Here is a 16,458-nt window from a genome sequence, read left to right as displayed (position 1 = left end):
CATTATTTAAATAGCTCAAACTTGACACCATATGGTTGGTTACACCTGTGTCAATAATCCATTCCTGAAGACTCTTGATAGCAATACAATCATTATGCTTACCTGTTGTATTAGCTGAGTAGGTTGAAGTTGCTTCTTGTTTGTTATTTGAAGGAGTTGATTGTATTGTTCTTTGGTGAACAAAGTAGGAACAATGTTGGCATTCTGTCCATTGAAAGAGTCTGACTTGTGTTGTACATCAGAGTCGTCCACTCTTGATTTGGTTGGTTCAAAGCTGGCTTGTGTAAAATCACTGTAACCACCACTCTGATTGGTCTGAGAAGTACAACTATCCATTTGCACATTATAAGCAGTTGGTTGCTCAAACTTCATTTTCTTGAAGTTAGGAGGGTATCCTAAGGTTTCTTTAGTATGTCCCTTGAGTTTGCACACTTCACATTCTAAGTTGTAGTTCTTCTTGAACTTGTAGTTCTGATTACCACTACCATTTCTGGTGAACATAGCAGCCTCATAGTTTCCTGGCATAACTGCAGAATTAGCACCTAGAATACCAGTTACATTCTTAACTGACTTTTGGCTTTCATCACTTATAACCATAGAGTAGGCTTGGTTTACAGAAGGCATAGGACTCATGAGCTGGATTTGGCTTCTAGCATGGGCATATGAATCATTAAGCCCCATTAAAAACTGAAACAACTTTAGCTTCTGCAAATACAGTCTAAAATATTTGGATTTTTCACAGTTGCAACTAGGGACAAGAACTAATGCCTCAAATTCTTTTTATAAATATTTAAGTTTTGAAAAATAACTAGACATAGAAGCAGTTCCTTGAATTAAAGTAGCAATTTCTTTATGAACATTGAAGGTTCTTGAACCATCAATTTTGTTAAATCGTTCATGTAACTCTTCCCAAACGGTTTGTGCATTAATAACATACATAATGCCTCCTAGAAGTTTATTTTCTACTGAACTCATTATCCAAGAAAGAACTATGGCATTAACCCTTTCCAAGTGGTTCCCTCTAGCTTCAAGGAAATCCTCCTTTCTATAAGAACCATCAACAAGTCCTAACTTGTTTCTTCCTAACAAAGAAAGCCTCATTGATCGAAACCAGATAGAGTAGTTTTCGATACATGTGAGTTGGAATGTGATAATCTGAATAACACTAACATCTAATGGATGAGGAAATAGAGGATGACTGTAGTCGATTCCAAGAGAAGCTTGACTGCTTCCTCTACCAGATGCAACAGCATTTGTAACACCTTCTTAATCTCCATTGATACTCATCCTTGTTTCTTTGATTTGAATGAACTTTCTTTTTTTCAGAAATTTTGTGCGGAATTGAATAGATCTTCAAGCTCTATGGCTTGGTTGCTCTGATACCATGAATTGATTTAGATTCACAATGTGAATTCTCATAATAGTAGAGATACAGAAAGAAGATCGCGATAGAATGCAGAAATGAGGAAGATGACAAGTGAGAACTAGATAATCTTGAGAGAAGATTTTGTGTGTATTATTTTCATACTTTCTTACTTACAAATGTGTTGATCATCAGCGTATATACATGAGCAATTACCCCTGTAGAAAGACCTTCCTCTAACTTTCTAACTGACATAGGGTAGGTAAAATCTCTAACTTCCTAATTTCTGTTACAAGTTCTTTTATGTACAGTTTACTCCCTAACTTCCATATAGTGCAGCTTCAGTCTTCAACACTGAACAAATAGGATTCATGGGCCATAGGCTACAAATAAGTCATCGGGTCATACAATAGAAGAACACTCAACATAAAGATGCACACTCCTCCATGTGAAATATTTGTCTTCATAGGAACTAGGTTTTTGGTAATAATCGTGGCCAACAACCATCAACTCACGACTTGTTGGTAAGGTGAGAGTTTCAAGCCGATTTTTGTGGCACACCCTTCACATAAACACCGCACGATGAAGGGGGATGAGGAAAACTATAGGCCAAAACCTTCGACGTACATGTCTTTCTAAATGGGAATGCTTGAGGCACCTCATCTTCTTATTTTGTCATTGTTCATTCTCAGTAGACCGAGGTCAAGGGCGAAGTTATGTGTGGCCAAGGGTGGTCAACTGAACACCTTCCGCCAAAAAATTATAGTGTATAGGATAAAATAATATTACTGTTCGTATCTGTATTCGAAAAATAATTTCTGCAAAATAAAACAAAACAGAAGCAGAAACAAAATACAAATAGAATAAATAAAAGTCCCGAGCCCAAACAGAAAATTGTGTTTCCTTAAGAATTTAATCCCCTCACTGTAACACAAGGTTATTGGATTAATCTCTCCCAGGATATATAACGGAACAACTATTTTGTAATACCGGCAATGGAAATTACAGAACTTCGTCGAACTCAACAAATGACAGTAAACCACACTTATGTTTACGTTTTGTTTTGAAAAAGTAGTACAGAAATGCAGTAGACAGAGGGGAGAGTATCCAGATTTTGAGTGGTAAAAATGAGGCTACTCCTCTGTATTTATAGCCATCGATTTGGGTTTCAACAGGTGCCAAGATACCTGTTCGTTTAAATGGTGTCTGTTCGCTTGAATTAAAATTCTGTTAGTCGCGAATTTGACCGTTGGGAACCACAAATTTTAAATCAAAATTTCGCGAAATAATATTTTAAAAAATAATTAAATAACGGAAAACGGAAAATAAACTTGGTCCAAAAGATTATCAATCAATCAATTGACCGAAGGCGAGGGGAAGGCGAAGGCGAGGGCGAATGCGATGGCGAGGGCGGATGCGAAGCCGAGCGAGCGACGACGACGATGGTGCGAGGCATGCGGTTCTCTATATAAGCACAGAAATTTCTTTCCATTTTTTGAAGAGGACAAATTGCGCGTTAGTAAAGGAAACAACTTCAAACTTTTCGTTTCCCTCCATTTCCCATTTACACAATTTTTCTAATAGATAAAGACCCAACAATTACTTGTTATTGATTAAAAAAAAATAGACTTTGAACACCTTTGCATAGTCTAGCTCCGTCACACCAACCAAAGTGTTTGCCTATCCTTATCGCGCCCGCTCATACTTTACTGATCTATCACGTAGTAAAAAAGAAGAAAGACAGAATAGAAACTCCAAAAAAATTGATTCAGTTTCCTTCTATGAAGCAAACACAGGAAAAAGTTGAATGTATCTTATGATTGCTTCCCATGTTTTAAATTAGACATAGGTAAAACGTAATATATAATGCTCGTCTAATTTGGACGTGAAAAGGTAAAAAGAACTTGAAAATCGTTACTTGGTTAAATTGTTAAAAGACTAGCGGAGAACTTTTCAGGATATTTATTTTATTTACAAATTCAGATATTTACTATTTTTTTTTTAAAAAAAATTAGTAATAAGGTGTCTTGCTATATCGAACAAAGTAGTTTCATCCCATAATCCCCTAAGCTAGGCGCTGGCGAGCTTACTAAACTCATACTAGTTTATCACGGCCCTTTTGAAAAAATGTCGCTGTCAATATCCAAAAAGGGTAAGGACCAAAACGTAAATTCAGTTATAACTTCAATTTCATTAGCTATCACGCCATTCACCCGTTTTTCCGCCATTTATAAATTACCCCCAAAAACGAAGAAGAAGCCGAGTAGGAGAAAAACTGCTCAATTCTCTTCTCTTCTCTTTCCCCGCCATAACCGCCTCTTCACATTCCTTGAAAATTCTCTCTCACACACACACGCTCACACTCACAACACACACATATATATAGGATGATGATTTTTAAAAAGAGTGGTGATAATGAAGGTGGTAATAGTGGTGGTGGTGGTGGTGGTGGAGGAGTACTTTATGCTTATTTAGGTGTACTCTGCTGTGTACTTGTTGTATCAGTGATAGCAGTTTTTCTCGGAAGTGGCTTCCGATCATCGGCGGTTGCTGTGAATTCAGGTAGTACTGTTTCGATTGTTGAGTTGCAGAAGAAAGTGATCGCCGCTGCCGTGGCTAATCAGAATCCGTCGCGAGCCATCGCTTCTGATGTTTCGTTCTATCGGAAGAACTCTTCGTTCTCTCCGATTCATAGAAAATCTACCGTTGTTGTGAGTTAATTTCAATGCTCTTCCTTAAATTTCATCGGAGATTTACGTTTTGTTTTTTGTTTTTTGTGAATTTGGATTTATTGATAGAGCTTGCTTTAATGCTTTAGAAAACGTCATTTTCGAAGTTCGAGAGATTTTCTGAATCTGCGGATTTTTTTTTAAACAGAACAATAAAACTTCATTTTAATTCATTTACGTTGTGCTTGGTGAAAGTAGTACTGTTGATAGAGCTTCACTGGATGATTCAGAAGAAAGCTTTAATTTTGAAGTTTTAGAGATTTTTGTGAAGTTTTTGGATATGTGGAACTCTAAGCATCACGTGCTTTATCAGTTTTTGAGAGATTATCTGATTCTAGGAATTTGTATATACGTGAAACTCTTTGAAACTAAAGTTTTCTTCATTTACGTTTGTTATTGGTGAGTTTTTTGAGTGTGGAATAATATCAATGCTATTTCTGGAACATTTTGCAGAGGAAAGTTGATAAGAAAGAGGAAGGATTGGCACGAGCGAGAGCGGCGATTCGAAAAGCTGCTGGTGTTCGAAATCAGTCGATCTTAAACCCCGGTGGAATCTACCGTAATCCAGGCGCATTTTTTCAGTAAGTCTCTTTCAATTCCAATATATGTATATATGGAAAAAAAATAAAAGTTATTAAGATTAAAGCTCTAAAAGGAGCTTTTTTGCAAGTCATAACTACTTTCCTTCTAAGTTACTCACCAGAATCACTACAGTTCACATTCCAATTGTGTTCTCTTATAATTTATTGTTTATCACCCCCTTCTATACTCCGACGTGAAGTTTAGTGTAAAGACTGACCCAAAGTCTTGATCATTGACGAAATATTGTGACACACAATATTGGTTTTTAAACTATATGTACAAATTTAGTATTAGCACACGCGGGCATATATAAAATATTGTTAACTGAATACTATATAATTCAGGCCAAAGAAACACGAATATATTATATTGTTCAAGCCGAGAGTATAATATTAAATGTGAGTCATAATTAGTTTTTCCCAAGCTCCAGCATAGAGTGGAGGGTTAAGAAGGATGTAGGATTTTAATTAAACTAGTGGGTGATTTAGATCGTTGATATACTTATTAATGTAATTAGTATAAATGTAGATATATAGTACTCCTCTTTTTAAAAACAGTTGAGTTATATATATATTTACTAGTTCAACGCAGAAGTAGTGAGGCTGCATCTATTGACCTGTACTAGGTCGGTCTTCCCCATGGGAGGGTGTGCTTTAGGAGTGGAGTATTAGAAAGTAGAGGCAGACTCGGGATTGGGGTATTATATCTTTTAGCTCGCGCCAAAAGCTATTTACTTTTGGTAGCCAAAAAAGTGCATATATATATATACAAAATATTAAAAATATTTGGTTATTATTTTAAAAGCGACTATAAAATTTGAACCCAAATTAAAGAATTGACCTAACCCGTAAGCGACGCGGTAGCTCCGCCCCAGTTAGGACGTCAATTAAGTGGAATGTTAGGAAGTCTTCTAATTGACGCATGGTATGTCTAGTGCGCACAATCAATGTTTCCTACAGAGGTCGCACTTGATTGCCTTCTGTGGAAAAGCCGCTTTGTTCTATTCATTGCCCGTAACAAATACTCCTCTTATATGTGGCTGGCATGTATCCCTTCAAATTTTTGGGCCGCCCTGCATTTTCATCTTACCTTAAAAATTTTGTTTGGCTTTTGTAAATTTTTAAAATATAAAAAAGCGGAAGATGAAACGTTTCTTCTATTTCTGTTTCTTTCTCGAAGAAATTTAATTAGATACATAGTATTATGTGGTACATATCGTATCGAATTTTAAGAGTCCTTGTACTTAACTGATACGCGGTTGACTAGTTTGTCACGTTATGTATCTGCCATTTACGCTTCTTATGATTGCATATTAAAGTTATTTTCTTAGATTCCTCATATAGGTTTGAAAATTTGTTATGCATCCGGATTGCTAGTATCTATGATTTTTTGTAATTGAGAACAAAGTTTTTTGTTCTCACCGCAAGAAAACATGAAAAGAAATGTCTAATATATCTCGAAATGCATTATACGCAATAGATAACTTTAAAACTTCATACTTACAAATGATGTGAGAAGTAGTCCTTGTTGGCACACAAGGAGTGCTTATTAATCATTAATGACAATAAAGCCTCCTTTATAAAATGTATCTTATCTGGAAATTAAGCAAAAAATCGGATCTTTGTCAAAAAATGTAATTTTGTTTTGACTGGATATTAGACAATTGGTCATAAAAAAAAACGCGTCGTCTATTTATTCAACACCCCGGGAAATAATTACGTAATTTGTTGCGTTTGAAGATTATTTCCCATAAATTTAAAATAAACAAAATATTTAGCTTAGCATTGCAGAGTTTTGCATGGAATCGAAAAGATTCACTTCTGTTTTTACAACTCCGTCACCTACCCATGTAAAGTGATGCTTTGAGAGTCACATCAGCCGTAACTGTGAGATAGTGTAACTATCTTACTGACAGCTAGCTTTGGCTTTAGGAGATCAAATTAATATTGAACTGGTTAGTCCACGTCTTCATTCTGAGTGTTTGCATATGGAACACCAGCTAACAAAGATGTTTACTTTTCCTTAAAATATCAGCTGTAAGAATGGCACCACTGCTACCAGTCTAATGAAAAAAACGTACCTCTCTGGGCAGTTTTGGTAATTTATATTGATAGGTCATGTGATGTAATTTCTCTCTTTAATTTATTTCCTCAATACGTTAATGGTTTTGCCTTTTATTTTCTTTTTTGCCAATTGATACATTAATACTTCACCTACATACATTAAAAGCTAAGCTAGGAAGTTTAGTTACTCAGCATTGAACACGGAAAATTCTTTCTGAACCATTTTAATTTTTTCTTGTAATTCAATTTACATTATTGATCATAAGTAAATGAACCAAAATAAGTTAGATAAAATAATTCTAAATAAGATTAAAGGTTAAGCAAATAAGATTAGTGTGATTGAGTTTCCTATGATTGCTTATTAGTTTTCTAATAATTTGCCTTGCCGTTGAAGCATTTGGGATTTCACGTAACCAACATATATTTGATACTTAGTACTTATGTAAGTCATTATTTTTTTAATGGGACTTAAGATACGTACCCACTTTGTCACTTTTATTTTGTAGGCAAGCTGCTGTTGTTATAATTACGTACCATTGCTATCATTGAACATCTTAGTGGACTTGACTATCATTTTGTGTTGCAAATAATTATTGTTTGTAGGAGTTACAAGGAGATGGAGAGGAGATTCAAAGTGTATGTATATGAAGATGGGGACTTCATAATAGTCCATAATGGACCCTGTAAAGATATATATGCAAGTGAAGGAAGGTTCATTAGCGAGATGGAACATGGTAACAGTAAATTCAGGACAAGAGACCCTCATTCAGCCCATGTTTATTTCATGTCTTTTAGTGTAACTTGGATGGTTAAGTTTCTCTACAAGCCACTTTCATATAACGTTACTCCTCTTAAAGAATTTGTCTCTGATTATGTTCGACTTATCTCAACAAAATACCCTTTCTGGAATCAAACTCATGGAGCTGATCATTTCATGCTTTCTTGCCATGATTGGGTAAGCTTTGTTAGTTTTGTACTTCATTTTTGGAAGCTAAATTTTTGTTCATTCCTTTAGAAATTTATAAGTCGGATTTGCAAACTTAAATGTTCCTGACCATTAGTATGTCGTGAAAAGTGTTATCACCTCACACATGGTCTGTTTCTATACTTATTGCAGGCTCCTCTTGCTTCAAAAGGCAATGATTTTCTGTACAATACATCAATAAGGGTTTTGTGTAATGCAAACTCCTCAGAAGGTTTCAATCCTCAGAAAGATGTGAGCCTTCCTGAAATCTACCTTTACAGTGGTGGAGTGTCCCCAAAGCTACAGTCTCCTCCACCGGCCAACATTTCAAGGCCTTATCTTGGATTCTTTGCTGGTGGACTTCATGGCGATATCCGGAAAAACCTCTTCGAACACTGGAAAGGGAAAGACACCGATCTTCGTGTATATGAATACCTACCTAAAGACATGGATTATCCGTCTGAATTGTTGAGCTCCAAGTTTTGCCTATGCCCCAGTGGCTATGAAGTGGCTAGCCCAAGAGCGGTTGAAGCCATTTATGCCGAATGTGTTCCTGTTATGTTATCAGATCATTACGTCTTCCCTTTTAGTGATGTGCTAAATTGGGATGCATTCTCAATACAGGTTAACATTTCTGATATCCCAAGGCTAAAGGAGATATTGTTGGCTGTTCCAGAAGACAAATACATGAAGCTCAAAGAAGGTTTAAGAGCTGTGAGGAAACATTTTGAACTAAACCGACCTGCTCTGAAGTTTGATATGTTTCATATGATATTACATTCTATATGGCTCAGGAGACTAAATTTAAGGCTCTAGATGGCAACATGCTATACATATATATTTATCCAATATAAGTTACAACAGAAGAAATAGGGGGGAAGAGACATAGGGGTTGGAGTGAATAGAATTGATATCAATTTTTACCAGGGCTTATTTAAATGCCTTTTGAGTTAAATTCTTCCATTCTCTAGAATTTGTTTGTAATAGCATTTTTTTTCAGATGGGCGCATTCTTCCATTTATTGGCCTATAGGAGTAACAAGTCCTCTTGCTTCAACAAGACAATGTAAATGAAAACATTCTTGATCTTTTTTTTTTCCATTTTGGGAAGGGAGAAGTATCAGTGTTTGTTCTACAAGATAATATATCCTTGAAATTTTGTCAAAAATGAAATGTGCAAGGAATGAATTCATTTGACCAATTTACCTATCTATGTTTATATATGTTGTTTGCAACTTCAAATTTATTTGCTGCATATAGCTTTACCTAAGAACCAGAGTAATATGGGAAGGTAAAAAAGTACTGGTATCCGGTATTTGTATTTATGATACTTTCTTAATATGTAATGTCTAATAAGAGACTTTTAAAAAATCCTTTTTAGGTATTTGACAAAAATGAATATACTTAATGCCTATTCCAATATCGTTGAAATATTTCAATTTTCTTGTTCTTCCATGTTCACAAGTCAAGATGTACTCCAAACCATCCTGGATATGAAATAATTAGAGGCGGATCTAGAATTAATGTATACCTTTAAATGGCTAATATTGAATTTGTTAGAAACGTTTATGTTGTTTTTTTTTTTAGTTTATTCGGGTCAACCTAATAGGTATTTTTTATTTGCAAAAATAAAAATTATATCTCAGATATAAAAAACAAACATAATTAGCAATTTTTTTTAGGTAACTAAATATTTTATTCATCACCAAGTATCTTTACAAACCAGTAGCTAACTAACACAGTTAGCTATTCATGTACTGTTCTACTACTAATGCTATCTAGAATCTAAATGCACGAACTATTTCTCTAACTTTTGTTGGTGCTCTCACACTACAAACTAGGGGTGTTCGTCGGTCGGTATGGTACGGTATTTAGACATTTCGGTTCGGTATTTTCGGTATTCGGTTTCTTAAAATCTTATACCAATACCGTACCTAATTAAATTCGGTATGATTCGGTTTTTCTCCTTTCGGTTTCGGTCTTTTCGGTTCGGCAACTTCGGTTTATTCGGTTACTAATTAGTGCATAGAGCCATAGACTCTAATATTCTTAATTAAAGTACTCAAAAATATAAAAATGAAAATGTTTGTTGACAAAAATTTTGTCCAAAACTAGCAAATATCGATCCAAATAGAGAAAATTGTACAAAAAGAATATTTGATCATTAAATGTCTTGTTACTTGTTTAGAGTTAATTGATGAACTTAGAGAATAAAAGGAAAGTAAAATTTTAGATTTTTTATATTTATGTTATAATTGATAATATGTGTTTTATGTAATATAATATATATTTTGGTACGGTATCGGTATTTCGGTATTTTATTTTAAAATACCAAATACCATACCTAATACCAATATTTTAAAAAACTTAAACCAAATACCATACCAAATACCAAAATACCAAATACCAAATACCAAAATTTTCGGTTTCGGTACGGTAATTCGGTATTTACCAAATTATGCACAGCCCTACTACAAACGCAAGCAATATCTCTAGCTATCGATTCACTATTTCTATACATTTTTTCAAATATTCTCATGTTTCTTTCTATCCAAAAGCTATGCACAAACTCCGTGTATATCATCTTGAATATCTGTGCAGTTTGAGTTCTCCCTTTTGCTCTACTGATGATCTCCAATTGATGCAGTTGACATCCCCTTGAATTCATTGGTTTTCCATGTGTCCATTGATTCACTCTATGCCATACTTCTTTGGCAAAAGACATACTCCAGAAAGAGATGCTCGTGTGTTTTCTCTGCATTTTGACATATCACACACTGAGTAGTTACTTCCAGTCCCCATTTGGCTAACCTATCGGTAGTTAGCAGTCTGCCCTGTAGTTGCAACCACAATGTAAATATTGCTTTAGGTCGAGTTGAATTGCCAAACATCATGCTTTTCCATGGGACTCTTGCTTCCTCACCAATCAATTGAATATATATATTTGTCTTGTTATACTCTTCCCCTTCTTGAACTTCCATTGTATACCTTCAAATATTGATCTAGCTTCCAAGATCTTCCTAATCATCCAGCATGGATGCTGAGGTACTGTCATAGCTTTAATTGTTTGGCCTTTAATATAGTACGCATGAATCCATTTGATCCACAACTTATCTTGTTTATGTGGTAGGTCCCAATAGTTCTTAACTATAGCAGCCTTATTCCATAACTGTAAGTTTGCCAAACCAAGACCTCCAACACTCTTAGGGCCACAAACTCTCTCCCAGGACACTAGAGCTTTCTTACTGATGGTGTTACATCCAGACAAAATGTAACTTCGATAGTAATCATCAATAGTTTTTAGTACTTTGGTAGGTAAAACAAAAAGTTGCGCCCAGTAGGCTTGTACCCCAAATAGAACTGTTTGCACAAGCTGTATTCTTCCAGCATAGGATAACTTCTTTTTAGTCCAAGATGATATCCTTGCTACTATCCTTTCTATAAGTGGTTGCCATTGAACAAGGGACAGTTTCTTGGTCGATAGAGGAACCCCAAGATATTAAAAAGGAAGCTCATAACTCCTGTTGCATTCTGTCTCTATCTTCTCTGCTCACTCCTCCAAAATATATTGAACTTTTTCCCAAGTTTGCTTTAAGGCATGAAGCTTCTGAGAACTGATTAAACATTGTTGAAGAGCAACCACTGATGATATGTCTCCGCAAAGAGCAATAAGTCATCAGCAAAACACAAATGTGTGATTGCTAATTTTGAACATCTTGGATGATAGTGATAGCATGTCTCCTTTGTCATTCCTTTTAAGCTCCTACTCAAGTATTCCATTGCTATAGCAAATAGAAAATGAGACATAGGGTCTCCTTTTCTAAGACCTTTAGCTGCATTGAAAGGTTCTGTTGGCTCCCCATTAATTAATATAGTGTAGCTAACTATTTGCATGCATTCTAGAATCCATTTGATGAACTGAGTAGGAAATCCTAGCTCCACCATGATCTGTTCCAAGAATATCCATTCCACTGAATCATAAGCCTTTTGTAAGTCTATCTTTATCATTCATCTTGGAGACACATGTTTCCTTATGTAAGCCTTCACCAATCATGTGATAGGATGATGTTGTCTCCAATTTTTCTCCCTAGGATAAAGCCTGCCTGTGATTCACTAATTATGGAAGCAATGACTTTTTGAATTCTTGCTGCTATGACCTTTGAAATAAGTTTGTACAAAACAGTACAGCAAGCTATTGGTCTATATTCCTTCACTTTTGTTGGCTTGTCATTCTTTGGCAGCAATGTAATGGCTGTACAATTGATGGCCTTGTATATCTTCCCATTGTTAAAAAACTCCTTTACTATTTTACACACTTCCTCCTTAATGATGCCCCTTGTTTTTTTGAAGAAAGTAGCATTATACCCATAAATCCATGGGGCTTTGTCTTCACCTATGTACTCAAGTTTCTTCTTCAGAGATTGGAGCAACTAGATCTAGCTTTTGCTGTTGAGATAATGTTGGTCCAACCTTCATATTGACTTTATTAATAGCTGTTAACTTCTTTGCTGAGGATCCTATCAAGGATTTGTAGAACTTCACTATCTCCTCTTGGATATCTTTTGGTTCAGTAAGAGTCACTCCCTCTAAAGATGTGATCTCCTTAATAAATTTTTTCTGGCTTCTCTCTTTGACCACATCTGAAAATATTTTGTATTTGGATCCCCTAGTTGAATCCATTTGACCCTTGACTTCTACTTCATGATGCTTTCTTCAATCATGGACCACTTCTACAGATTCTGCAATGTATTTCTTTCCTGCTCCATAAGATTATCAGACCATTGGGAGTTCAACTGTTTTTGGATTATCACTAATTCATTTCTTGCTTTGTCTACTCTTTGTGTGATGCATTTAAACTCCTCATTGTTCAGATGTTTGAACAATGCTTTAAGAGCCTTCAATTTCAACCATATGTTTCTCATCTTCCAATTGGTGAATCTCTGCTGCCACACTTTTCCCACTATTTTCATAAATTTGTCATGTTCAGCCCAAGAATTGAAAAATCTAAATGGGACTTTGATATTATTCTGGCTTGCCTGTAGTGAGAACAACAATGGAGTATGATCCGAGATTAGAGGCACATCATATTCCATTACAATATGGCCCCATTCCATCATCCATTCATGGTTGCCAAAAGCCCTGTCAAGTCTGCTACATATTTTATCATTGCTTTGTTGCTTGTTAGTCCATGTGTAGTATTCACCAGTCCATTTAACTTCATTAAGCAGTAAGTTATGAATACAGTCATTGAAGTCTTTTATCTCTCCATATTGCACTGGGTTTCCAAATAATCTATTCTGTGGATATAGCATCGTATTAAAGTCTCCAACAATTAACCTCTGCATATTTATTCATTGAGCCAGTCACTTAAGTGTTTCCCACATATTCTTTCTTTGATCACTTGTGTTATACCCATAGATGACAGTTAAAACACATGGTTTATCAGATGTTGCTATAGTAACTTGACAGTGTAGTAATTGGGCCTCTTCTCTCAGCATATCAACTGTGTATAAGCTATTGTCTCATAGTAACCATATTCTTCCATTATGTGCACTAAGATAATTGTTTTGAAATCCCCAGTTGGGAGCCACAGCTGCTGCTACAGTATGAGCTTTATGCTCTTTAACCTTAGTTTCTGAAATCCTTGATAATGTAATATGTTTTGTCTTTATATACTTTCTCAATTCCTTCTGTTTATAATTTTTATTTGCTCCCCTCACATTCCAAAAAAGCCAATTGATTTATTAACAGCTGATCCACCATAGCCTCTATTCAACACTTCAAAACCATTATTTGTTGACACAGAACATAAGATAGGAAAATCCTGCAAACTGAGTTCTGGCACTTTGCTTACTGCTTTCCCTTTGTTAGGAGTACTGGTCTCATTTCCTTCTCTGGGCTGCTGTTCCTGCACCATAACAGTTTTCTGCATTTTCTCTACAACTTTTGTATGTTTGCCAATTGGTTCTTTAGTCCTGGTCTCTTTTCCTTCTTCCTGCTCTGTCCCTTTGCTATTGTCATTTTGTTGCTCAGTTGCTTGTTCTTTTGTTACCCATACTTGTACAGTCTTCTTGGGTCCTCCTTGTTTGATTGGTTGCTCTTCATTTCTTCTCTGCACCTTTGGGCAAACATGACCAATAACTTGGTATTTGTCACAGAACATTGGCTTCCAATCGTATGTCACAGCTTGTTGAAAAACTTTGCCACTAGGATCCATCACTTCAATTTCATCTGGCAAGAGCTTTGTCACATTGACTTCCACTAGCATTCGAGCAAAAGAAACGTGCATTTGTTAGTTGTGCATTCATCTACATACATAGGTATCCCAATAGCACTTGCTATCCTGCTTAGAGAATTAATTCCCAAGCAATTCATTGGTAACATTGGGAATTTAATCCACAGTGGTATTTCAGTTGGGAACTCTTTATCAAAGTCGAAATCTGCAGTCCAAGGCTTCAAAATGATAGGTCGATTATTGATAGTGTAAGGGCCAGTGCATAGAATTTCTTGCATATCATCAGTAGACTGAAATTTGATGATGCAATATCCCTCATCATGCATAAACAGATCTGGGCTTGCTATTTTGTTCCACTTAAGATCTATATATCTGCGCATGGCATTATATGCTAGGCAATCCCCAATTATATAAGCAATTAGGGCTCCTCTCCATTTTTCAGTTTCTCGATCCATTTCCTCCTTTTTCCAACTGAATCAATACTTTGCCATTAATTAATTGAGGAGCAATATAAGATAGAGTCACACCATTCTCCATTGATCTATTTTTTGCAAACAGATTTGCCCGTTATTGTGTAGGTTGTTGTACTGTAGCATGCATTACGTTCCAGTGGACTCTTGTGGCTTCTCTCCATCATCTATGTGGGAAATTTCTTTGGCTATTAATTCAACTTCCTTTTGCTTCTCGTTAGCCAGATCTGGGCTCAATTAAAGTTTCTTAGCAGTTATAGTTACTTTCGAAGACGATCCAGTCTCTATCTGGTTCAACTCACTCATTTGGATTGGCGTTATTTGTATTTGTTCCTCCGTTGTAGATCCCGGTTGCATGCGCCCACCTATCGAGCTTCCAAAGGTGACTAATGGAAGTTTCCTAGGTCTACCGATGCATCCCTTTCCACGACCGCGTCCTCGCTGTCACGGCCCATTTTCTAAACAAGCCGGGACCGACACATGATCACTAAACATGACCGAGCGAACCATCTGCACTTATCAAATCTATTATAACCTCAAACTTTATATGCAATAAGGCAATACTATAACCAAATACTTTTAATTAATTTAAATATCTAAAATAAACCAACTCCAAAGCTTTATTCGTAAAAACAACAATGAAATACTGCTAAGTTATTATCAAAAACGTCTGAATCTTAACCCATCGACTGTGTCTATAAAGCCTCTACTGATAAACTGACGCACTGCTCAGGACATGAGATTTCCTGGCCAGTTCTCTAAGTAAACAAAGAAATAGTGTAACGACCCGACCGGTCGTTTTGAAAAATTATGCTTTGTTCGGCGGCGTAAGGTCTGTAACAGCTTCATAATATGAGTATAGACTTGCGTGCATGGTTGAATTCGGTTAACGGATGATTCAGAGTCAAACTGGAAAAAGGAATCTAGTTTTGGAAGTTTAAACGGTTAGAATTTGACCAGAATTGGACTTTTGAGTAAACGGCCCCGGAATGGGTTTTGGGTGATCTCAACAGCTTCGTATGGTGATTTTGGACTTAGGCGTGCGTCCGGATTCGGATTTGGAGGTCCGTAGGGTAATTTGCGGCGTTTCGGCGAAAGTTGGAAAAATTGAAGTTTAGAAAGTGGAGAAGTTTGACCCATAGTTGAATTTTGTGATATCGGGGTCGGAATGAAATTCCGAGAATTGGAGCAGCTCCGTTATGTCATTTTGGACTTGTCTGCAAAATTTGGCGTCGTTCCGGGTTGATTTGATAGGTTTGGGCACAAGTTTTTGAAGTTGGAAGATTTGGAAGTTCATAGTTCGATTCATGGTGTGATTCATCGTTTCGGCGTTGTTTGATATTATTTGAGACCTCGAGCAAGTCCGTGTTAGGGTATAAGACTTGTTTGTGTGTTTAGACGGGGTCCCAGGGGACTCGGATGTGTTTCGGGTGTGTTTCGGATCATTTTGGGCTACTTTGGATGCTGACTATCTGATATCTGGTGTTGTCCTTCGCGTTCGCGTGGAGCCTCCCGCGTTCGCAAAGAAGAATTTGGCTTCTGAAAGTTTGTTCTACGTGTTCGCTAAGGAACTAACGCGTTCGCGTATAAGGAAATCTTGCCTGCACAGGTCTAACTTCGGAGGCTCATATCTCACAATCTATAAGGAATTTGGAGATGTTCCAAAAATTAAAGTTGTATCCCTTTGTGTCTAATTTTCAGAAATGTAAATTAATTGGAATTTAGATTTGTGTACAAAAAGTTATGGTAGTTACACTACAGGCTGTCCGGGGAGAGTTCGAAAATCTCTACTGCACGGGGTTGACTTTGGAAGCTTATATCTTGCAATATATAATGACTCAGGAAATGAGCAACCTATGAAACTATATCCCTTGGTGTCTAGTTTTCAGAAAATCAAACTATTTGTCATTTAGAGTTGTGTGCAAATAGTTATGGCTATTATACTAAAGGCTATCTGGAATGAGTTTGGAAATCACTGACGAGGAATTTACTCATCGCGAACGCGAGGGAATTGTCGCGAACGCGAAGAACAACCCCTGGGCATGCAGAATAT

At 36.3% G+C, this 16,458-nt stretch overlaps 1 protein-coding gene across 1 annotated transcript; it reads left to right on the top strand.

Annotated features, from left to right (window-relative positions):
• Positions 3,596-8,888, top strand: LOC109231385 (probable glycosyltransferase At5g25310). Its single transcript, XM_019397036.1, has 4 exons — positions 3,596-4,074; positions 4,546-4,673; positions 7,341-7,692; positions 7,855-8,888. Exons 1-4 carry the CDS (start codon positions 3,751-3,753, stop codon positions 8,515-8,517), a joined length of 1,467 nt encoding a protein of 488 aa, XP_019252581.1. The 5' UTR covers positions 3,596-3,750; the 3' UTR covers positions 8,518-8,888.

This window comes from Nicotiana attenuata, chromosome 8 (genome assembly GCF_001879085.1).
Source record: "Nicotiana attenuata strain UT chromosome 8, NIATTr2, whole genome shotgun sequence".
NCBI lineage: Eukaryota > Viridiplantae > Streptophyta > Magnoliopsida > Solanales > Solanaceae > Nicotiana > Nicotiana attenuata.
This window is presented reverse-complemented; position numbering and strand designations above follow the sequence as displayed.

Excerpts from the sequence above, each read along its gene's own strand:
- LOC109231385 (XM_019397036.1), top strand. The coding sequence starts at position 3,751 with ATGATGATTTTTAAAAAGAGTGGTGATAATGAAGGTGGTAATAGTGGT. Across the intron at positions 4,075-4,545 it reads ATAGAAAATCTACCGTTGTT|AGGAAAGTTGATAAGAAAGA; the intron begins GTGAGTTAATTT and ends AACATTTTGCAG. Across the intron at positions 7,693-7,854 it reads TGCTTTCTTGCCATGATTGG|GCTCCTCTTGCTTCAAAAGG; the intron begins GTAAGCTTTGTT and ends TACTTATTGCAG.